The sequence below is a fragment of the Carcharodon carcharias genome, chromosome 1 (genome assembly GCF_017639515.1).
Source record: "Carcharodon carcharias isolate sCarCar2 chromosome 1, sCarCar2.pri, whole genome shotgun sequence".
In the NCBI taxonomy this organism is placed as follows: domain Eukaryota; kingdom Metazoa; phylum Chordata; class Chondrichthyes; order Lamniformes; family Lamnidae; genus Carcharodon; species Carcharodon carcharias.
In genome coordinates, this window is record NC_054467.1 from 74,544,656 (window position 1) to 74,568,703 (window position 24,048).

A 24,048-nucleotide genomic window follows, 5' to 3' on the forward strand; every position below is an offset into this window, starting at 1 on the left:
AGAGTACTATTCTATTAAGAAGGAGATGTAAAGAGAGCAGCAAACTGTAACTCACAGAAGTCATCATGTGGCTTTTGGACCATATTCACCATCCTCTTTCAGACTTCAGTCCCTTATGATCCCGCCATAACCTGGCTGCCTTCAACCGGCCCCTGCCCCCTCTCAAGTCTGGTCATAGATTTAAAGTCCTGCTAAAGCTGCTGTCACTTCTGATGTAGGCCTCATCTGAACACCATCTCCACTTTCTAGAAGTGCATCTCCCACCCTGAACCCTGGGCTTTCTGTTATCCTTGCATCAGTGCTACTCCTTAATTTAGCTCCTTGAATTAGTCTCAATTTTTGTTATTAAGAGATAAGAATATAATTTAAGTCATATGTTTTTATATCATGGAGTAAATGTGAGCCAAAGTGATTGTTCAAAGAAGTTCCAAGTTGTTTTCAGGAATGTAATCGGTCACATTTTAATGAATGGAAACTTTTTTTGAGTTTGATTTTTAGTCGATGTGGAATTTGATTCAGTGAGGAATGCTTCATGTACTCTGGTTAAGTCAATCTACCAAAAATAAAGCTTTTATACTTACATGGAATGGACAGGTTGAAATGGAGGGATAATGAATACAAATAATAATGAGGGGATAGATTATTTTTAATCTGTTCAATATTGTAAAATTATTTTTGAGCACTGCCACAAGAAGAGCACAAATGTTATAATTTGATAGAAATATGATCCCCGTTATTTATACACTCAGTCACTTCACTCTGCATGGAAAGAAAAAAAGGAGTAGAATTTAATCTAAAGCCACTTTTTACCTTTGGGGATGCCACATGTGGCGGCAATTGTTGTGGTTAAATAAGCAACTCATAAATCAGTGATTCCTGATTTGAGACCTATTTATAGATTCTACCTTTCCTAAATGTTGTTGGTAATCAGTACAGGTACAAAAGAAGGATGACCGATGTGCATTATGAATAATTGTCTAACTTCCTAATTATGTATTTCATTATATTTAACAGGAGAGAAACCATTTGAGTGCAACATCTGTGGGAAGCACTTTTCACAGGTAAGAAAGTAATTTGAAAGTATTGTCAAAAGTATTCTAAATGTATTTTTTTGCTGTCTTTTTCTTAAACAAAGTTTAAGGATCAATATTTTAGTACCTTGCCTGTGTGGTGCTGGATTGTTACAAATTTGATTCTGGCGTAGATATCTGCTCGGATTCTATGGTATCATCTGTTTCCTGCCGTGGTCTGTGCATCTTACTTTTGTGGCAGTGATCTCACCGCCCTCTATCCACTTGCACAATAGCATAACCCAGTGACTTAACAAATTGTGTGGTCATGTGATCCAGACCACATTTTTCACACGTGTATACTTTCACACACTGTAGGTAGAGCAAGTCAACACTAAATGAGAAAAGGCTTTATCCAAATTGTTAAACTTGTTTGTAACATTGTAATAAACATACAGAGCCATAGTTATGATCAAATTCATCTATTTCAATTGATGCAGTTCATCTCTGTCATGACATAAAGATAGTGATCATACAATGCTATTTCATAACTTTTTTCGACTTACGTAGAGGAGTTACTTTGCTAAATTTATGAGCCTTCCTTTCCTGGGATCTTTCTGTCTCAGCAGCCTCTCTGTTGCAAAAGTGGGACTGTCATTTAAGTGTCCATATTGTTGCTTTATTCCTTACTGTTCACAGTCAGAATTTTAAAAAAAATTTAACACTGGGTATGCTGTGTTTATTAACAATGGGGGCAAGCCACTGAATTACTTATTATTTGTAGTCAATAAGAAAACAACATCACAGTTAGGTCATTAGCATTTAACTACCTACAGTCTAGGACCTTTTACTTCACTTGCAGATAGAACCTGCACTTTAAAGCACAGGAATTAAAGTGACTTTTCCCTTCGTATCATTTCTATGAAAATTTGCCATAAGGTCCTTAACCGTAACAAGGATTTGTGTGTATATGGGAGTGACTGCTCAGTGTGCTACTGTCAGTTAGCTCGTGCAATGTGTCACAGATAGTAACATTACTAACAGGAAAATGGTTCCAGCATGAATACTGCCTTCACTCTGTTTTTTGTGGCCAGGATCCCTAGAGAAATGTTCATCATGGTTACCACAGGAGCCTATATCACCATTTGAAGCATGATTGAAGATGTTGACCCCCCCCCCAGGCTTTTCTTGTTTGCAGGCAGAAGTTAACTAATCAACCCTGTTGAAACATGTTCATTGGACTTGATTTCAATCAGATCAAGCAGCAGTTACAGGAGGAAATGGCCTGATATTGGGCACAACAAAGATGGCTGTTGCTGATCATTCAGGCTAAATTACAAAGAACTGAGCTTGGAAATCACCCAAATCACTGCAGCTCATGAAAAAACTTCATCTTGGGAAGATGCACAAATGTATAAAATAACATTTGAATACAAGCTTCATATTTGCTAGTACAGGCACTGATTATTTAGCCTAGGTCTTTCAGTACCAAAGGCTGGTACTGAGTCGTCACAAGTTCAGAATGAGAAAGGGCCAACCAAGGAAAATGCTTCATTCTTTGTTTGGTAGTTTAATGCTGAGGCCTATTCTACCAAACAATCTGAGGAAGCTGGGTCTCTTTCAATGGGGGGTATGTTTTGTCAAATTCCATTGTGAGTAAGTTACATTCTTCATTACTGACCTTCTATGTCATGGTTCAATTTTTAGTGTATTTTAAATACCAAGGGCTGCCCATCACCAGTTACTTGGAACATTTATGTATAATATTTCTCAAGAAATTATGTCCTCTTTCTAAGAGTGTTAATGCTGTGATCTGTTGGATCGGTTTCTTGTTCTAATTTGTCTTACAACTGCATGTGTATTTAAAGTAACAATGTAGAATCATGTTTTTATTGAGACATCCTACCTCACAATCCAGTATGTGTGCTCAAGTACATTGTACTTCATGGTTCCAGTGTGAGTACAGCATACATAAGAACATAAGAAATAGAAGCAGGAGTAGCCACTCAATCCCTCAAGCTTGCTCTGCCATTCAATAAAATTGGCTGATTGTGACCTTGACTCCTCTTTCCTGCCTGTCCCCCACAACACTTTTATTCCCTTATCAGTCAAATATCTGTAACTCAGCCCTGAAAATATTCAATGACCCAAAGTCTACTGCTTGCTGGGGAAGAGAACTCCAAATGCTAAGACCACCAATTGAAGAATTCCTCTTCATCTCTGTTTTAAATAGGAGACCTTTTTTAAAACTGTGCCTCCTACTTCTAGATTCCCCATGAGAAAAAACATCATCTAAACATTTATCCTGTCAAGCCCCCTCAGAATCTTATGTTTCAATAAGATCACCTCTCATTCTTCTAAACTCCAATAAGTATAGGCCCAACCTGCTTAACCTTTCCTCCTAAGATAAACTCCTCAATCCAGGAATAAAAAGCCTAGTGCACCTTTTCTGAACTATTTCCAATGTAAATATATCCCTCCTTAAGTAAGGGGATCAAAACTGTACTCAGTACTCTTGTTGCGGTCTCAACAATGCCCTATACTTTGATAACGGCTGATCCTCTACCTCTACACCATTTTCCTGCACGATTCCCACATCCCTTGATGCCTTTGCTAACTAGAAATCTACCCATCTCTGTCTTGAACATACTCAATGACTGAACTCCCACAGCCCTCTGGGGTAAAGAGTTCCAAAGATTCACCATCCTCAGAGTGAAGAAATTCTTCCACATTTCAGTCCTAAATGGCCTTTTTCTTATTCTGAGACTGTGTCCCTTGTTTCTAGATCTCTCCCACCCCAAACTAAGGGAAACATTTTCCTGCATCTACCCTATAGAGCCCTATAAGAATTCTGTATACTTCAATAAGATCACTCCTCATTCTTCTAAACTCCAGAGAATATTGGCCCAGTCTCCTCAATCTCTTCTCCTTAGATCTGTAAGGGGCATGCGAGGAGACAGGTGACTACATCGGAGTGAGACATGGGAATTCGGTATGTCGGGAAAGAGGTGCGATATACATAGGAATTATTCTAAGTTAATTAAGTGAGTAGTTAAATTAAGTTAACTAAGTAACATAAGTAACAATGGCAGGACAGGTGTTAGGTTGCAGCTGTGGAACATGGGAGTTTTTGGACACCAAGGTGATCCATGTCAAACACATCTGCAGAAAGTGTAAGCACCTAGAGGAATTCCGGATGAGGATTATTGATCTGGAAGCAGAACTGCAGACACTGAGCAATATCAGGGAAGGTGAGAAATACCTGGACACTTTGTTCCAGAAGACGGTCACACCTCTTAGAGTAGGTTCGTCTGTTTTGGTCAGCAGTGAAGGACAGGAGGATGTGACCATGAGTGAGGCAGGTAATGGGACTGAGCAGACAGTAGAGGAGGAGCCTCAGATTTTGCAATTGTCAAACAGGTTTGAGGTGCTCACAACCTGTGAGGACAAAAGTGAGGTCTGCAAGGTGAATAAGCAGGCTGGCCATGGCACCATAGTACAAGAAGCTGGTCAAGCTGGGGGAGCAAACAGGAATGTAGCAGGGAACAGTGTAGTGAGGAGGATTTACACTGTTCTGCGCAGCAAAAAGCGAGAGTCCAGAAGCTGTGTTGCCTGCCTGGTGACAGGGTTCGGGACACCTGCTCAGGGCCGGAGAGGAAACTGCAGTGGGAGAGGGAGGATTTAGTTGTCGTGGTTCATGTAGGTACCAATAACATAGGCGGGACAAGGAAAGAGGTTCTGCATAGGTCAGTCTGAGAATCTAGGTATCAAATTAAGAAGCAGAACCTCAAAGGTAAAAACTATCAATTATTACCAGAGCCATGTATAAATTAGCACAGGGCAAATAAGATTAGAGAGATGAATACGTGGCTGAAGGACCGGTGTGGGAGAAGTGGGTTCCAATTCGTGGGACATTGGCTGTACCATTGGGATAGTCTACCCCTGAACCGTGTTGGGATGAGCATTCTTGCAAATCGCATAACTAGGGAAGTAGAGAGGGCTTTAAACTAAACAAGGGGAATGAGGGATCAAGCTTGGATAGATGTGGCAAATAAAGGGGTAAATTCAAGGCAAGAGACCATAATAGTAATATGGAATATTTTTTTTCATTCATGGGATCTGGGCATTGTTGACAAGGCCAGCACTTATTGCCCATTCCTAATTGCCACTGTTCAAATTTGTATTTAAGAGTCAACAACATTGCTGTGGGTCTGGAGTCACATGTAGGCCAGACCAGATAAGGACGGCAAATTTTCTTCCCTAAAGGGCATTAGTGAACCAAATGGGTTTTTACAACAATCGGCAATGGTTTCATGGTCATCATTAGCTTCACATCTGTCGTGGGGAAGGTCCTAGAATCGATCATTAAGGAGGCTATTGCTGGGGACCTAGAGAAACTCAAGGTAATCAGGAAGAGTCAACATGATTTTGTGAAACAGAAATCATGTTTAACCAATTTTTTGGATTTCTTTGAAGGAGTAACATGCGCTGTGGATAAAGTGTAACCTGTAGATGTTCTGTACTTGGATTTTCAGAAGGCATTTGATAAGGTGCCACATCAAAGGTTATTGTGAAAAACAAAAGTTCATGATGTAGAGGGTAACATATTAGCATGGCTGAAGATTGGCTGGTTGACAGAAAACAGAGTATGCATAACTGGGTCTTTTTCTGATTGGCAGCATGTGATAAGTGGAGTCCCACAGGAGTCTGTGCTGAGCCCTCAACTTTTTACAATTTATATCAATGACTTAGATGAGGGGAGTGAAGGCATAGTAGCTAAATTTGCAGATGACACAAAGATAGGTAGGAAAGTATGTTGTGAAGAGGACATAAGGAGGTCGCAGACAGATATTGAGTGAGTTGGCATACATCCAGCAGATGGAGTATAATGTGGGAAAATGTGAAGTTGTTCACTTTGGCAGGAAGAATAAAAAAGCAGAGTATTACTTAAATGAAGAACAGCTGCAGAATTCTGAGGTACAGAGGGATCTAGGTGTTATCCTTTATTACGACAGGCATTGATCATAAAAGTAAGGATAATATGCTTCAGTTATACAAGGCATTGGTGAGACCACATCTCGAATATTGTGTGCAGTTTTGGTTTCCTTATTTAAGGAAGGATGTCACTGCGTTGGAGGTGGTTCAGGGCAGGTTTACTAGATTGATACCTGGAATGAGCGTGTTGTCTTATGAGGAAAGGTTAGACAGTTTGGGCTTGTTTCCACCAGAGTTGAGAAGAGTGAGCGGTGACTTGATTGAAGTATATAAGATCCTGAATGGTATTGACAAGGTGGACATGAAAAGGATGTTTCCTCTTGTGGTGAGTCCAGAACTACGGGGCAGTGTTTTAAAATTAGGATTGCCCTTTTCAGAACAGAGACGAGAAGAAACTTTTTCTCTCGAAGGGTTGTGTGACTTTGGAACACTCTGCCTGAGGAGGCAGTAGAGGCAGGGTCATTGAATATTTTTAAGACAGAGGAAGATAGATTTTTGTTAGGCAAAGGACTCAAAGGTTATCAGAGGTAGATGGGAACGTGGAATTTGAAGCACAAACAGATCCGCCATGATCTTATTGAATGGTGGAGCAGGCTCGAGGGGCCGAAAGGCCTACTTCTCCTGTTTTGTATGCTCGTATAGACAATCCTGTGATCCCAGGAATCAGTCTGGTGAACCTTAGCTGCACTCCCTCTATGGCAAGTATATTCTCCCTTGGGTAAGGAGACTAAAACTATACTCTAGGAGCCGACTCACCAAGGCTCTATATAATTGCAACAAGACGTCTTTACTTCTGCACTCGAATCTTCTTGCAATAAAAGCCAATGTACCATTTGCCTTCCTAATTACTTGCTGCGCTTCTTATCTGAGAAGATGTTCTTGCCTTATACTTGCTAACACATCCATGCTCAGCAGAAAGCCATTTTAACTTAGTTGCTGATACCACAGACAGCTCATGACATTGATATGCCCGGGTGGTGTGAATTCTTGTTTCCACATGATTAATATTTAACATCCCTTGAGTAGTGTCTTCAGAGTTTTGCTTAATATTTATGGTCAACTTACCCAGCTACACTGCTTTCTTTTCCAGTCATAAATCCCAACCTAAATCACTCCAATAGCAGACACCTAATTTTCTTCCAATTAGAGAAACTGTTGAACCCATCTTGACAGTCTAACCATTTCTTTGAGCAACATATATATATTTCTTTTATTTACTCTGACTCTTAAAGCTCTGCAGAAGTAATGGATGGATTCAATTGAGATTGTTCTTGTCATTTACTGGAAAAGCAAAATAATGAATATCAATCAAATTTTCAACTTTTGATTTCATTGTCATGGTTTTCTGTCTTAGTTAAAGTCAAAAGTTTACATCATTTCACAGTGTTTTCAGTTGATCTGCAGAATATTGATTGAGTTCAGTTCTTGTAAGAATGTCTTCCACTATCCATGTTGGTGACTTCATGGGTCTTCCAGGAGGCTTTTGCCAATAAGAGATAGAAAAGTTCTGTTCTTAGGTATAGTGCCATATTTCCATATCTAGTGAGGTCTCACGAATTGAAGAACCTCCAGCAGCTCAAAGTTTCAAATGTGCACATGTGTCAGCTATTGCAATTTTTCCTCCTTCCCTTATCTGAACTTTTATTTGAGTGAAAAAACTTTCAACTCCTGATTCCTAAAGGGAGCCTGAAAGAATTGTGCAACATACAAGTGTCTGATGCCTTTGTGGGATCCAAATTTGGGTTTCTAGAAGCTTTATGTGCATTCCTTTTAAAGCTATTCAGTTCCTGTTATTTGAATTTCCCGCATAGAAAGCAATGTTAATACCTTGGGGCGAAGAAAATTATTAACCCCAGTACCTTACAATAAACCAGATGAGATCAGTTCATTTTAAAAAAAATCAACTGGACTTCTTATCATTTGAGCTCTAATTTCCAAACAGATGTTTGTCAAGTAGTTGATGGGTTATGTTTTTACACTGTTACCTATTGAGTGAGGAGGCAACCATCAGTAAATGTTACAAGCCAATTAGTGTTGTTTCTCGGTGACATCTTAGACCAACTTCAAGGTTAATTTGAAAAGAATCAGTATAACTGTTGGGAGTAATCCTCGATAGTTCTGCTAACACTAATAGTTGGGATTTGGTGTTAATATTTTTGAATTCTGACCTGAAAGAATCTTATCATTCTATGGCACCGTGGCCGGGGTTTTCAGTCTGGGTTTGAGGTCCTGAAGTTGGGCCAGTTCTGGGTCCTGACCCCACACGGTGTGCTCCAGTCATGCCCACCCAGATTTTTAAAGGACCAAGCCACTTAATGGTAAGCAATGGGCTCATTGTCCAGTTAAGGCCAATGGGAGGCCCTACAGCACTGACACACTGGCAGACTGAGGTGGGAGCTGCAGGCTTGTGAGAGGGAGAGAGAGAGAGAGTGTGCCTTAAGGTGCCCTCAGAAAATGGTCGAAGGACCATCTCCACACCTGCACCAGTCATGGCTGCCTGGCCATGATCATTGAGGGGCAGCCCATCCACAGGACGGCCAGGGCTGCAACTGTGGCCTGGCAGCCATGACTGGTGCAGGTGTGGAGATGGTCCTTCGCAGGATTAATCACGCCACCTGCCCCCCACAACCTTTCCAGACATGAGCCCACCATGGTTGCCTGTCCGTGGTCTGGGCTAACATCTCTTTCCCAGATTGCCGTGGGTGTCCAATCAAACCCTGACCTGGCATATCGAAAAGTGAGTTGGGACCAGCATCGTGGCATCAGGATCGTGGTGCCATCTGCTGCCAATCCTGGCCCCATCTTGCTTCTAAAATCTAGCCTCACAAGTCCGAATCTATTGGCATATGGACGGACAGAGATATCATTCAGAAGCTGTGCACTTGTCCAATTACCTTTGTACTATACCTCTCAGAGAGATCAGTTATGCTGTGATTTGTTGCTGAATTTCACTTATTATAGTCTTAACTGCTTATAGGCTTTATCTCTTGGGTGGCAATAGCCATGGAGCATGCCTGAAAATCGGGTCTGTGTGAACGCCTCTGCTGTGCCCACTAATTGTGGACAGCCTGTGCAGCCTGAAAGGCTAGGTCAGATCAAGGAGGTCTAGCAGGCTCAGGGAGCAGTAGAATGGAAGGCCAGCAGAGCAGAGAAAGGGGTATTCTTAAGGCCTGAACAGTCAAGTAGTGTTGCTGGATTGGAGGTACCTGGAGAGGTATGAAGTCAATTTGGGAATTTTATAACAAAATAATGCACAAGTTGCAGTTTGCCTGATCATCTCATCTAAATGAAGCAATGAAACGTGCATATGTTAACACATTTGGTATGAACAGACAGCTGAATTATCTCTTCTACAATGGAGCTGTATTAATTGTTTCTTGTATGCTGGTACCAATGCCTTTTGTAGGGAAGAGGAGTTGTTATCCTGAAATAAGTTACCATTTATATCTGATGTGGGAAGAGCAAGTCATGCAATTGGTATGAGAGATATCAAAAACATCTTAAAGAAGCATTGCTTTACTCTTGGTGATGTGTGGGGGATACTTCAAATCAAAGAATGATAATGATCGCACATGGTGGGGGAATTGACTGTTTGAGATTGTATATCCCTTTGTGTTGTGGGTTTCGATATTTAACCTGAATTTTTATTTAATTTTTGCCAGGCAGGAAATCTGCAAACTCATTTACGGCGACACTCTGGTGAAAAGCCATACATCTGTGAGATCTGTGGCAAAAGGTAATGGTAGCAACCTTTTTTAAAAACATATTATTGGTAGTTATTTACTGCTGTGTAAACTGCTTATAGCAGCACTAATCCATGAGACCTGTTCTGACCACTTACTCTGATCATGGGACATTTATGGACACATTGGGTTGAATTTTCCTACAGCTTTGGGAATCCATGACAGGACCATTTCTGGGTCCAATCCCCATGGGGTCAGGGATGCGTGCCTCATTTTATGGAAGACATTTGCCGTTCAGTTTGTGATGGCAGGCAGGTTCTGGAAGTGGAAGCACAGAACATCAGGGCCCAATGCAATGGAGTTCAGAGGCTCCCACTCTGAGGCCAGTGGGATCACTGCTGACAGCTGGACTGATGGATCCACAGGGAGGCACTGCAGCCCCATCAGTGTTAGTAGGGCAAATGTAAAATGTATATGTCTGTTGGAGTCAACCGTCTCCACAGTTTCAACCTGCAATATCAAGGCTGCGATATGGGCAGACAGCAGCCTTGTAATTTATGCCGGCAAGCTCTTCAAAAGCCTCAAATGTAACAAGGCTGTGACCTCTCACTGCAGAGCTGTCTTCTCTCACCTGTTGGGAGGCCCATGCAGTGCTTGCAATATTTCAAGTGTGCCCAAAAATAGGCACTAATTGCCCTTTTGAGTGCCTTAATTGACTACCCGCCTCTGTCATACATTCAGCCCACTATGTCTCTATGGATCAGTCTGTGGTAAATCAGCAGATTGCCAAGACATTTGGGAAAACCTGAAGGGTTATGTCAAGTTAGGAAGGCCTACAGAGCCAAGTCGGGTTGAAGATGACCGGAGAGCCCTGAGTTTAGTAAACTGAGGAATACATGGATGGATATTTTTCAAAGTCTAACAGGCAATAGGACTATGTTTTATTTGTAAAGTGGAGCATACCATTAATTTGAAAAGTGACTGTCACTTGCAGAGTATCAGTGGTGAGGAAAACCAACCACAACATTTTTAGATCTATATGTGAGATTTAAAGATATAGTAATATTTCTGTGCTATGGGCAGAAGTGAGATGATCAGATTCAAAAGAATGCACAGCCACTATGAATGTCTACTAATTCTACAATCTGGTGTTGGCTATTTGCATGAACTTTTTTTGAGAGGGTGCAAGAGTCTGTAGCACAGGAGAGTGTACATTAGTTTGAAAGTTGTAATGAGGACATTTTTTTAAAAAAAAGATAAAACAAATTTAGTTTTTCATGTCTAAAGTCTTGTCCTTCATTTCAGGTTTGCCGCCTCTGGTGATGTACAACGTCATATTGTTATTCACACAGGCCAGAAACCTCATCTGTGTGACATTTGTGGTCGAGGTTTGTGTTTGAAATATTTCATTTCTGTTCATCTGTAAACTGATGATGAATAAATTCTGACCTTTTACATTAAGATCCATCATGGAAGGCGAGGATAGGGTAAATCCGAGTTTATTATTCCAACTTAATAGCTTCCATAATATTCATGAAAATGCACCACCAATGAGATGCATTTTGATTTATACCATTTAACACATTACAACATACAATGTTATATGTCATACAACTATCTTACAACATGCAATATATGATAATCATCCCCTCATTGTCCAAGGAAATTCACAAATCCATCTTGATAACAGCACACTGCTGAATTCCATGTCCAGCTTATGATGTAAAATATTACTTTTTGTGGTGTTTCAGAAAGTTTTCTTCTTACAATAATTATAATCAAAAGTTGTGTCTGCAAAAGGAAATTTTTCATTGCCATTCACATGAAGTTACAGGTTCAGTTATTAAGTCTGTTCGGATTTCAGCTTCTGAACCTCACTGTCCTCCATGTTTGTAGTTTCTTCATTATATAAATCAAGAAAGACAGCCCTAGTCAGTCCCAGTCAATCCCATAGTTGAACCATTTCCTCCTCCTTAAGCTGTAGGTTTCATTTTTTAAGTTCTATTTCCTGACTTAAACATTATGAATTTTCCTTTTGAGATAAGTTCAAAATGGCTTCTGATTCTGCCAACAACTAGTTCCTTCATTGGTCAAAAACCTCCTTAGCCACTTTAAACATTTCCGTCAATTTTTTTTTAAGCAGAAGAGTTTGATATTTTTTTTTGGTCTGTTCCTTAAATAATTTGTAATTCTACAAGTTTTTCCTGATTCCATTCCAAACAAACTTTATTTGATTTGATTTTTGAACAGTATCAATGCTTCTGCATTTTGGACCTTTGGTTTTTTTTTCTGAAGACTGAATCTTGCCTGCAATTCATAAACTATGTTATTCTGATTACTTTGGGTTTTTAAATGGTCTTTTGAATTCTGTCCAGTTGCCTGGATTTCTGCAGCTCTATACTGTGTCTCAATACTGACAGGCATTGTTAACTCGATATTGGATGTTGTTAACCTTTCAAGGTCACTTTGAGGTTTCAGTTCTTTCTGAGAAGAATTTTGATTTGAAAATGTAGGCACTTTTGCTGCCTCTGTACTGTCCATTACTGTGGATACATCAGTATTTTTTCTTGAATCAGTTTCTTGCTCAACTGGATCACAAATTGGTGAAGAGTGTTTACTTACAGGAACCATTCCTGAACTATGGCCCATATTGTGGAATAACGCCATTGCCTGATTATCATTCCTCAATATAAAATCCACATGATTAATAGGTAACTTAGAAACTCTACCAACAATAACAGATTTCTTTACCAGAACACAATTTAAATTCACTCTACACAATGGGATAGGCACGCACTTCCCATCAATACCCTTTCCCAATCCATTTTTATTCAGCCAATTTTCTGAAGGAAGGTCTAAATCTTCTGCTGGCAATAAGCATTGAGCTGAACCCATATCCATAAGGGGAACAATCTTTCTAGCTTAAAAATAAAAACAAAAAACTGCAGATGCTGGAAATCCAAAACAAAAACAGAATTATCTGGAAAAACTCAGCAGGTCTGGCAGCATCGACGGAGAAGAATAAAGTTGACATTTCAAGTCCTCATGACCCTTCAACAGAACCTAGTAAAATTAGGAGAGGGGTGAAATATAAGCTGGTTTAAGGTTGGGGGAGAGAAGTGGGGGGGTGTGGGGGGGGGTGTAGGGGCAAGCAAGCTGTGATAGGAGCAGATAATCAAAAGATGTCACAGACAAAAGAAAAAAGAGGTGTTGAAGATGGAGATATTATCTAAGAGAATGTGCTAATTAAGAATAGATAGCAGGACACACAAGGTACAGCTCTAGTGGGGGTGGGGTGAAATAAGACTAATAGGGCATAAAAGGTATAAATTTCAAAATAATGGAAATAGGTGGGAAAAGAAAAATCTATATAAATTATTGGAAAAAAAAGGGATAGGGAAGAAACAGAAAGGGGGTGGGGATGGAGGAGGGAGTTCAAGATCTAAAGTTGTTGAATTCAATATTCAGTCCGGAAGGCTGTAAAGTGCCTAGTCGGAAGATGAGGTGCTGTTCCTCCAGTTTGCGTTGAGCTTCACTGGAACAATGCAGCAAGCCAAGGACAGACATGTGGGCAAGACAGCAGGGTGGAGTGTTAAAATGGCAAGTGACAGGGAGGTTTGGGTCATTCTTGCGGACAGACCGCAGGTGTTCTGCAAAGCAGTCGACCAGTTTGCGTTTGATCTCTCCAATGTAGAGGAGACCTCATTGGGAGCAACGTATGCAGTAGACTAAGTTGGGGGAAATGCAAGTTAAATGCTGCTTCACTTGAAAGGAGTGTTTGGGCCCTTGGACGGTGAGGAAAAAGGAAGTGAAGGGGCAGGTGTTGCATATTTTGCGTATGCATGGGGAGGTGCCATAGGTGGGGGTTGAGGAGTAGGAGGTGATGGAGGAGTGGACCAGAGTGTCCCAGAGGGAACGATCCCTACGGAATGCCACCGGGGGGGTGAAGGGAAGATGTGTTTGGTGGTGGCATCATGCTGGAGTTGGCGGAAATGGCGGAGGATGATCCTTTGAATGCGGAGGCTGGTGGGGTGATAATTGAGGACAAGGGGAACCCTATCATGTTTCTGGGAGGGAGGAGAAGGCATGAGGGCGGATGAGCGGGAGATGGGCCGGACACGGTTGAGGGCCCTGTCAACGACTGTGGGTGGAAAACCTCGGTTAAGGAAGAAGGAGGACATGTCAGAGGAACTGTTTTTGAAGGTAGCATCATCACAACAGATGCAACAGAGGCGAAGGAACTGAGAGAATGAGATGGAGTCCTTACAGGAAGCGGGGTGTGAGGAGCTGTAGTTGAGGTAGCTGTGGGAGTCTGTAGGCTTGTAATGGATATTGGTGAACAGTCTATCACCAGAAATTGAGACAGAGAGGTCAAGGAAGGGAAGTGTCAGAGATGGACCATGTGAAAATGATGGAGGGGTGGAGATTGGAAGCAAAATTAATACATTTTTCAAGGTCCCAACGAGAGTATGAAGCAGCACCGAAGTAAGCATCGACGTACCGGAGAAAGAATTGTGGGAGGGGGCCGGAGTAGGACTGGAACAAGGAATGTTCCACATACCCCATAAAGAGACAGGCATAGCTGGGGCCCATTCGGGTACCCAAAGCCACACCTTTTATTTGGAGGAAGTGAGAGGAGTTAAAGGAGAAATTGTTCATTGTGAGAAGAAGTTCAGCCAGACGGAGGAGAGTAGTGGTGGATGGGGATTGTTCAGGCCTCTGTTTGAGGAAGAAGCTAAGGGCCCTCAGACCATCCTGGTGGGGGATGGAGGTGTAGAGGGATTGGACGTCCATGGTGAAGAGGAGGCGGTTGGGGCCAGGGAACTGGAAATTGTTGATGTGACATAAGGTGTCAGAGGAATCAAGGATGTAGGTGGGAAGGGACTGGACAAGGGGAGAGAGAAGGGAGTCAAGATAACAAGAAATGAGTTCCATCGAGCAGGAACAGGCTGACACGATAGCTCTGCCGGGCAGTCCTGTTTGTGGATATTGGGTAGGAGGTAGAAGCAGGCCATCTGAGGTTGGGTGACTATCAGGTTGGAAGCTGTGGGAGGAAGATCTCCAGAGGAGATGAGGTCAGTGACAGTCCTGGAAACAATGGCTTGATGTTCAGTGGTGGGGTCATTGTCCAGGGAGAGGTAGGAGGAAGTGTGGTCCTCCCGTCTGGCTGAACTTGTTGTCACACTGAACAATTTCTCTTTTAACTCCTCTCACTTCCTGCAAATAAAAGGTGTGGCTATGGGTACCCGCATGGGCCCCAGCTATGCCTGTCTCTTTATGGAGTACGTGGAACATTCCTTGTTCCAGTCCTACACCAGCCCCCTCCCACAATTCTTTCTCCGGTACATCGATGATTATTTCGGTGCTGCTTCATGCTCTCGTCCGGACCTTGAAAAATGTATTAATTTTGCTTCCAATCTCCAGCCCTCCATCATTTTCACATGGTCCATCTCTGACACTTCCCTTCCCTTCCTTGACCTCTCTGTCTCAATTTCTGGTGATAGACTGTCCACCAATATCCATTACAAGCCTACCGACTCCCACAGCTACCTCAACTACAGCTCCTCACACCCCGCTTCCTGTAAGGACTCCATCCCATTCTCTCAGTTCCTTCGCCTCTGCTGCATCTGTTGTGATGATGCTACCTTCAAAAACAGTTCCTCTGACATGTCATCCTCCTTCCTTAACCGAGGTTTTCCACCCACAGTCGTTGACAGGGCCCTCAACCGTGTCCGGCCCATCTCCCGCTCATCTGCCCTCAACCCTTCTCCTCCCTCCCAGAAACATGATAGGGTCCCCCTTGTCCTCACTTATCACCCCACCAGCCTCCACATTCAAAGGATCATCCTCCGCCATTTCCGCCAACTCCAGCATGATGCCACCACCAAACACATCTTCCCTTCACCCCACTGGTGGCATTCCATAGGGATCGTTCCCTCCAGGACACCCTTGTCCACTCCTCCATCACCCCCTACTCCTCAACCCCTACCTACGGCACCTCCCCATGCATATGCAAAAGATGCAACACCTGCCCTTTCACTTCCTCTCTCCTCACCGTCCAAGGGCCCAAACATTCCTTTCAAGTGAAGCAGCATTTAGCTTGCATTTCCCCCAACTTAGTCTACTGCATTCGTTGCTCCCAATGTGGTTTCCTCTACATTGGAAAGACCAAACGCAAACTGGGCGACCGCTTTTCAGAACACCTGCAGTCTGTCCGCAAGAATGACCCAAACCTCCCTGTCACTTGCCATTTTAACACTCCACCCTGCTGTCTTGCCCACATGTCTGTCCTTGGCTTGCTGCATTGTTCCAGTGAAGCTCAACGCAAACTGGAGGAACAGCACCTCATCTTCCGACTAGGCACTTTACAGCCTTCCGGACTGAATATTGAATTCAACAACTTTAGATCTTGAACTCCCTCCTCCATCCCCACCCCCTTTCCATTTCTTCCCCCTCTCTTTTGTTTTTTCCAATAATTTATATAGATTTTTCTTTTCCCACCTATTTCCATTATTTTGAAATCTATACCTTTTATGCCCTGTTAGTCTTATTTCACCCCACCCCCACTAGAGCTGTACCTTGTGGCTCCTGCCATCCATTCTTAATTAGCACATTCTTAGATAATATCTCCATCTTCAACACCTCTTTGTTCTTTTGTCTGTGACATCTTTTGATTATCTGCTCCTATTGCTGCTTGCTTGTCCCTACAACCCCCACCCCCAACCTTAAACCAGCTTATATTTCACCTCTCTCCTAATTTTACTCAGTTCTGTTGAAGGGTCATGAGGACTCGAAACATCAACTTTATTCTTCTCCGCCGATGCCAGACCTGTTGAGTTTTTCCAGGCAATTCTGTTTTTGTAATCTTTCTAGCTTCTTCCTTGGACAAAAATGGAGTGATTCCCCATCAAATGTAAATGCTTCAAGATCTATCACGTCTCTTTTTACGTCTGCAGTAAAAACATTAAAAGTGATTGGTTTCTCACAAGCTTCACCCTTTGCAGCTTTCTTTGGATAAATGCTAGTCACTTTTACCATTGTTACTGGTTTACTTTTTAATTTCCAACAATTTTTCTTGAAACTTTATGACAGTGAGAACATGTCAGTCTCTTTGACTCACCCCTATCTTCTACACTATCCTTTTAACCACCTTGGGGAGAATCTGCACTTTTCTTTCTAAACTAGTGTTTAACATCTAATTCTTAACTAGATATTTGAAACAGAATATATTTGAGCCCACTATTATTATCTATAAGATTTTAATGTATTTAACTTAAAAAAAAATGTGAAAGCAAGTCCTCAATTTCTGTCTTCGAACATCTCTTTATCATGGCATCTTTTGCTCTTCAACGCTTTTCAAGTCTCAGTTTCTCACTTGGTCAGCTGCTTGCAGGGCAGTAGTGTGAATTGATACTTATTTAAAATGTGCTCTTGCATGTCCATTTCTAATGGTGTCAATTTTTTCTACTCTGCCAAATTGACATCCTGTTACGAATAGACTGTTGTTCTGAAGATGCGTGTACCTGGAAACCATGCTGGGGCTCTTATAATTCACCTGACTTTGGATCCTTCAAATCTATAAGATTATTTTAATTGATCTTGAGAGCTGGGTTACAGCTCCAACTGTAGAAGTGAAAGGCCAAAGATCTTCACATGCTCAGACTTCAGTTGGCACTTATTTTCAATCAACTGCCGAACATGCTATTTGGAAAGCTGATGGCTGGAATCAGGCTGATGAATTCAGTTAATTTTTGTGCCTCTCTTTTTCTGCTCGCATTTTCTTGCGGTTCCACGGACAGCAGAAGACCATTCTACAACTCAATAGTGTAAACAGGAGCGTCAAGTTTGTCAGCAAACAAATGTGTGGAGCACAAAAGTGGCCTGAATGGCATTTGTTTTTTTTTAACTCTTCCACTGGGGACACGCCTGACCTCTCCCCTTCCTGCCATCCTGACTAATGCAAAGAGAAACTGGTTTTGTGGAGGATCACAGGTGTAAATCTGCTCTCCCAGTGCAGCATATTGATGCATATGCAGATGACTTCATACCCATACCTTGGGTGGGGAGAAAAAGTACAAGGCTTCATGCTTCGGAATGTTTTCAATAAGAATTTAGAAAAGCATAATTACTTGAACTATGGAAAAAACATAATTCCTGCAATAACAGAAATAAATTTTGATCTTGTAACTTGTCTTGTGTCAGAAATACTGGTGATGATGAAGATAATTGAGGTGATAAACTAAAAGTAGACCACAAGCAGCTTATGTACAATTTTACCTATAACATATTGATATTATGCTAACATGCTAGTGCTGCTTGTTACTAACAAACTAATCAGTCTGTGAATACTTGTGTTGCAGTATGCAGCAATGTAATTTTTTTAAAAATTTTAACTTGTTAAAATTTTGCTTAGGTTTCAGTAACTTCAGTAATTTGAAGGAACACAAAAAGACGCACAGTGCAGATAAACTGTTTACTTGTGACCAGTGTGGAAAGTCTTTTAACATGCAGAGGAAGCTTGTCAAACACAGAATCCGTCACACAGGAGAGCGACCATATAATTGTTTAACATGCGGTAGGTTCATTGTTAAAACATCAAGAATTGCTTATGCTCTTAACGTTTTCCTTTGTTTAAAGTATTTACTGGTTTACTGATCACTTAGCAAGCTTTATTAGACAGTAACTGAACCACAAAGATTGGGCTTGAACTCTGGCGCTGAGTAGTGTGCTTATTGTCACAAAAAGTGTTAAGCAGTATAAATGAGAGTACTGAGTGGATAGAGATGGGGGTGTCTTAATGTACTGCATAGTTAGATTGTGATGTGATGCTCAATGGAGTTCCCAGAACTTAAAATAGTGAATTTCTGAATTGGTGAGTTTATGGATTCTTTTTATAATATATTTTTTCAACAGGTATGGAATTTTTAGTTCAGAAATATAAATATAGGCTCTCAGTACCAAAATCATGAACATGATTACAAACATTAAGTCTCTTTTTAGCTTAAATGCTTTATTTTTCTTAATATTTATATTAACTTTTTATATTGTGAAGTCTTTGGTGCTTTTCTGAGAATGATATGTGCTCTGATACTTATAGAAGTTTATTTGCCTGAAATCTTATCTGTGTATAATTGTTTGAACCCAAAGTTACCAGACCAGCATTTCATAATGTGTTTGAGGAATGCTTAATTCTGCAACAAACTAAAGGGAATAAAACAGAATTTTTCAAGAGTAGCTCAATTGAGGGAATATAATAACTAAGCATTTTTCTTTTTAATCCCTTTCTTTTAAAAACATTGGCTTTTGCTGAGATATTGTTCTGTACGTGTTAAACACCTTTTGGTACTTCAGCCAAGTGGTCGTTCTTTCTTGTATGATCTGCAGCAGTGTGTATTAGCAGATTCCCTCTGAATCATTCACCTTTAAATAAATACCCGTACCCATAGTCAAATACAGAAAGAGTCTTTCAGAAAGAGTCAATGGACATCAATGGCAGGAACCCTAGCTAATTTTCCTGATCTCTCCATATCTAGACCAGGAGTTGTCAAACTCATTTGTAATGCCTTAATACCACCTCAAACAAGATGAGAGATTAAGCCTTGGACCATCTTAAACTGTGTGAGTTAGCACTATACTTGGTGATGCGCTTATCCATTAAGCTATTAGACTGCCGCGTTTCACTGTTAACATGAGCAGTGTCTCTCTTATACCATTCATCAACATATAAAAGTATCGATTAGTGCCCTTGTTTAAACAGTGTATTGGCTTTTCTTGTCAAGTAAGACCACAGATTTTTTTAATCGGCAAAATCCCAGTTTCTTCTACATCAAAGCTCTGTGCCAGTAGGGGAGGAAAACCAACTTTAATGGCAGGCACAGTCTCAGTTGCTGTTAACTAATTAGAACAACTCATCACCATAAAAATGCCCATAATGTATAGCAGACTGTTAATAAAATGGCTTCATGAACAGTTGTATAATGTACTAATATCGATATAATATAATCAGGAATAGAAATGCTCAAAGTATTTAATAGAAACAATGGCATGAGGAAAAACAGATAATTTCAAAGCATATAATCTTTATACAAATGGATTTTACTATTAGATAACCAATTATGGATACTTAGTGTCATTTTCTTTTTATTTGTGTTTTAGTGGTAGATCCAATCAGGTTTACATTTATTTCGTGTTAATTTACATCACTGAGTAAGCAGTGGCAGTTTTAGAGACAGTTTTCCTTGGTGTTAAGTTATATGAACAACATATACTTGCCAAACATCCTAACGACCTTCATTTTCACTTGCAGGGAAACGATTTGCAGGTTCTGGTGACTTGCGTCGCCATGTCCGAACCCACACTGGTGAAAGGCCATATAATTGCGAGACATGTGGCAAGTGTTTCACACGTTCTGCTGTTCTACACAGACATAAACGAATGCACTGCAGGTACAATGGGGATCATGAAGTAAGAAATGAGGAGATTGACAGCTCTGAGGAAAATTATCGACAGCCTGGAGAGCAAAGATCACCAGACTCTGAGTCGCTTAGTCAGGCTATGCAAGTCGCACTGTTGCCTGTCTGTCCAATAGACAAGCTTCGTGGTGATCCAGAACAGCCTTCTGTTAGGGTGACTGAGACATCAGCAACTATGCACGAAAGTTCTCAATCTGAATACAATGCTTTGGTTCAACAACAAGTGGATGATCATCAAAGCAAGATGGTGTTGAGTTCTGCCAAAACCCACAAGCTTCAAGGTTCCCATCATCCCCATACTCACACTGTTGACAGTAGTCCAAGGCCTGAAGAGTCCCTGCCATCCCAGAACCCCTCAACTGTGCGATCATCAGTGACAAGTCTGGACATTCACATAAACGTGCCCTTTGGAAATCACACACCTAGTGTTTCATATAGAACTAATGAAGGACCATTCCTATCTAGTCTGACGCTGTGGGGACTAGCTATGAAAACATTACAGAATGATAATGAATTAGATCAATGACATTGTTTTGATTCAACTAATATAATTGACAATTAGAATGCACTCCAATTTTATTTTTGACATAATTGCTGACACGAGGGAGAAAAAAGTCTTGTGAAATGTATTTTTATAAGTTTTAATAAATGAAATCTTAGATATTTAAGAGAATCTGATCAGTGGGATCTGTACAATATGTGATGGTGCATATTATTTTTTATAAACAAAATTAACTTTGTCTTAAACCTAAATGCCTCAGCATCCTGTTGCAGTGTAAAAACGCAAATTCATTACAAAGACTTGATAGACTTTTACCAATCACTTACTCTCCAGTCCTGCTTGATTCTTTGATTCCTTACAATCCACAAACCATGAGTTAAAGTAAGCTATGCAGGTGGAAATGTCAGGCATTGTGAATGCTTCAACAAAAAAAAAATTCATAAGGTAATTTTCCCTTACTGTATCAACAACACCAGCTCTCTTTGGGTCACTGTTATTTGCCGTTAGGATCAGTTAAGTGTTTAAAATAAATATTGCACAAAAACTGGTCCTTATTTGTAAAGGCTTTTAAGAATTACTTTGTTAATGTTATGTAATTATTGCTTTTCAGCAATACACAGTGCCAAAATCTTTTTTTCCAATTGCAGGTGCGAGTACATGAACTTGTGTACATATTCTGCATATAGACACACACATGCTGTGTCCCACTTTAGACCTGCTATATTTGTGGACAGCAAAATCCAAAAATAGCATCCTTAATCATCTCAAAATAGTTAATGCTATCTTAAAAAAAACTCTCCTCAAGATAAAGCTGAAAAAGAAGGATAAGTAGTTAAAGCAGTAGACCTTGTATTCCTCCAGAGATCTAGAATATATAGCCTGAACAGTTGCGTATAATTCTACAGAAATTATACCAAAGATTTGTAGCAAACTGGCCAGACTACCTTTGGAAACCATGTTATATTTTGTCCATCAGAGCATAAAAAATATTCTCTTGTATTAGAAAGATCACAAAAAAAACAACAGGACTGACCTCAGAGGTGATCAATATGAGAAAATATAGAGAAACTTAAGCTTTACTGTCCAGAAAGAAGATAATTCAAAAGAAACCTCCTTGAAATTTGTACAATATTAAGTGGTGCTATTTTATTTCTCAATGTTTGTCTCTTTTCCTCTATCGACATCTGTCACACGCTAATTCTTATCTCTCATACTTTTACTCAAATTTTTATACCGTCTGGATTTTTAATCTTTCCATAAGCCTGCTTTACCATTTACGCCCTCCTACTTCTCAGCTTCTTGTTATGTCTGTATTCATTTTGTGCATTTCCTTCTCAAAATTTACCTTAAAGGACAGATGAATAGGAGCACACCAATGAGAACAAATGGGAGTGTGGGGAATGGGGGGAGCACTCTAGTTAGGGTAGTGTGGAGGAGAATTGAGATCTGGTCTTAGATACAACATTGGACTTCATACCAGGCAGATGGTTGAAATGTTGATGGTGAGGTAGATCTGAAGCTGTGTGCTGGCAGTTTACTCATAGATCCAGGAGACATTGCAACATGTCCAGATGAAAGAGAAAGTGGGCTTGCGTGAGAGTTTATGGGTTCTGAGGATGAAAATGGAACGTGGGCCAAGGAAGGAATGTGGATAATGATCCAGAGCTTTAGGACAAGAGTGGGGATGAAGCATAGCAGGACCTGAGGCCCAATAAAAAAGAAGGGTAATGTTGGGAGAATCTCGAGGTTTCTCCCTTTGTACCATGAGTAGATTGACAGAAACCTCATTTATTTGTGTAATTCCCTGGTCTACTTACAATTATGATTATGCAGTCCTGAACATTTGAATTTTTCAGATACTTTGATAGTACACATACTGTATAGCATGGCAGGTTTTGTGGGGTTTGTTCTACATGCCTAAACAATCAACTAGAATCATAAAATTGCTTTAAATACAAACATTTTGAGTAGAGCATCAGGCAGTTCATTTCAACTTAACCAGCTCTTTGGAAAGATTATGAGCTAATTCTAACCAACTGTTCCATGATTTTATCTCTTTGGTTAATTAAAGAAATGGTTTAGTGATGGCAGCAGTTCATATAATTCAGGGTATACTTTATTCCTTCAAGCACTTTGATTCATTGTTGTTCATTATAGTTTTAAGATGGAAATGTAATAATTAGCTATGAAGTGGGATTGTTAATATATCACAAGCAATAGAAAATATGTAGTTGGCTAAATGCAACAGTGACCCCTGCAACCCCACACCCCCCACACACACCCCCGCCCCCCAAAACAAGTGAGGGAATCGTGATGAGAGGTTAATCTGCATCTGTTGCTTGCAATGCAGGCAGAATGTTAACATCATGCTGTCTGCTCATGATAGCAGCGTGCAGCCAGTGCTAATCTCACTATTGAATGGCTGCACACCTCAATAGGCAGCCCAAGTTTGTGTGGGGCTCACCTCAGTTAAAGCTAACCTATACTACTTAAAGCCAGCCACAATGCACTTCTTAAAGGGGAGGTGCAGTGTGGCTGGAGCAGGTGGTGGGAGCCATTCGACAACTGATTCTGACCTGGGAAAGAGACATGAATGGCACAACAGACAGCTGGCTCCAATATTTTGCAACACTGCACTGGAGGCCTTGGTTCAGAGGTGCAGAGGAGGAGAGATGTACTTATCCACAGTGGGGTGTTTGGTGGGGGCGAGGTTGGGGGGGGGCGGTGGTTGCGGGGGTTTGGGGAGAGTCGGGAGTTGAGGTAACCTTCCAGCCAAACTCTCAGTAGACAGTGGAACCAGAACCTGAGCCCTGCGGACCTGAAAGCAGTGCTACAAGTTCAAAGATCTCACACTTGTGATTGGTGTCATTGCATGCATCTATAAATATCATATCCCATACCAACTGCCCCACAGCCTCATCACTCACCTCGATCAACCAGGACTCAACTTTACCTCACACACACACTTTGGAATATTGATATGTACTTGTAGCAATATTAAAGTTGGCACACACCAAACTATTCAAACGATAGCCACGTCACCCAAGCATATCATACAAGCCTGACATTTCCATCTCTTGAAGGATAAGATGGTACATAACTGGCAGAATCAAGTGCTAACCGCTGGGACAGAGCCACAATGAGAAAATGACAATCGTGATACCTGATCCCCCTTCTCACATTTCATTGGCACAGCCCCCGACGATCCCACAATATTTTCTGACTTAGAACCATAGAAATATTACGGTGCAGAAAGAGACCATTCAGCCCATCAAGTCTGCACCGGCTAAAAAGAGAAAAATGAAACTAGCCACTCACTTTCCAACACCTGGGGCAGAATTTTATGGCTGACATGCGGGTGGCAGAGTGTCCCGACGTCAACGTGC

General features: G+C 41.0%; 1 protein-coding gene across 5 annotated transcripts in view; it reads left to right on the forward strand.

The window, feature by feature from the left end:
* Nucleotides 1–20,907, forward strand: part of zbtb49 (zinc finger and BTB domain containing 49) — a 36,211-nt gene extending 15,304 nt beyond the window's left edge. For all 5 annotated transcript variants that reach the window (XM_041185324.1, XM_041185311.1, XM_041185332.1 and 2 more), the window contains 5 exons: nucleotides 1,015–1,061; nucleotides 9,668–9,741; nucleotides 10,994–11,076; nucleotides 18,102–18,263; nucleotides 19,995–20,907. In XM_041185324.1, coding sequence (XP_041041258.1) covers nucleotides 1,015–1,061; nucleotides 9,668–9,741; nucleotides 10,994–11,076; nucleotides 18,102–18,263; nucleotides 19,995–20,686 — 1,058 coding nt within the window. In that variant the 3' untranslated portion in view covers nucleotides 20,687–20,907. The remainder of the gene's footprint in view (nucleotides 1–1,014; nucleotides 1,062–9,667; nucleotides 9,742–10,993; nucleotides 11,077–18,101; nucleotides 18,264–19,994) is intronic.
* Nucleotides 20,908–24,048: the final 3,141 nt, after the last annotated feature.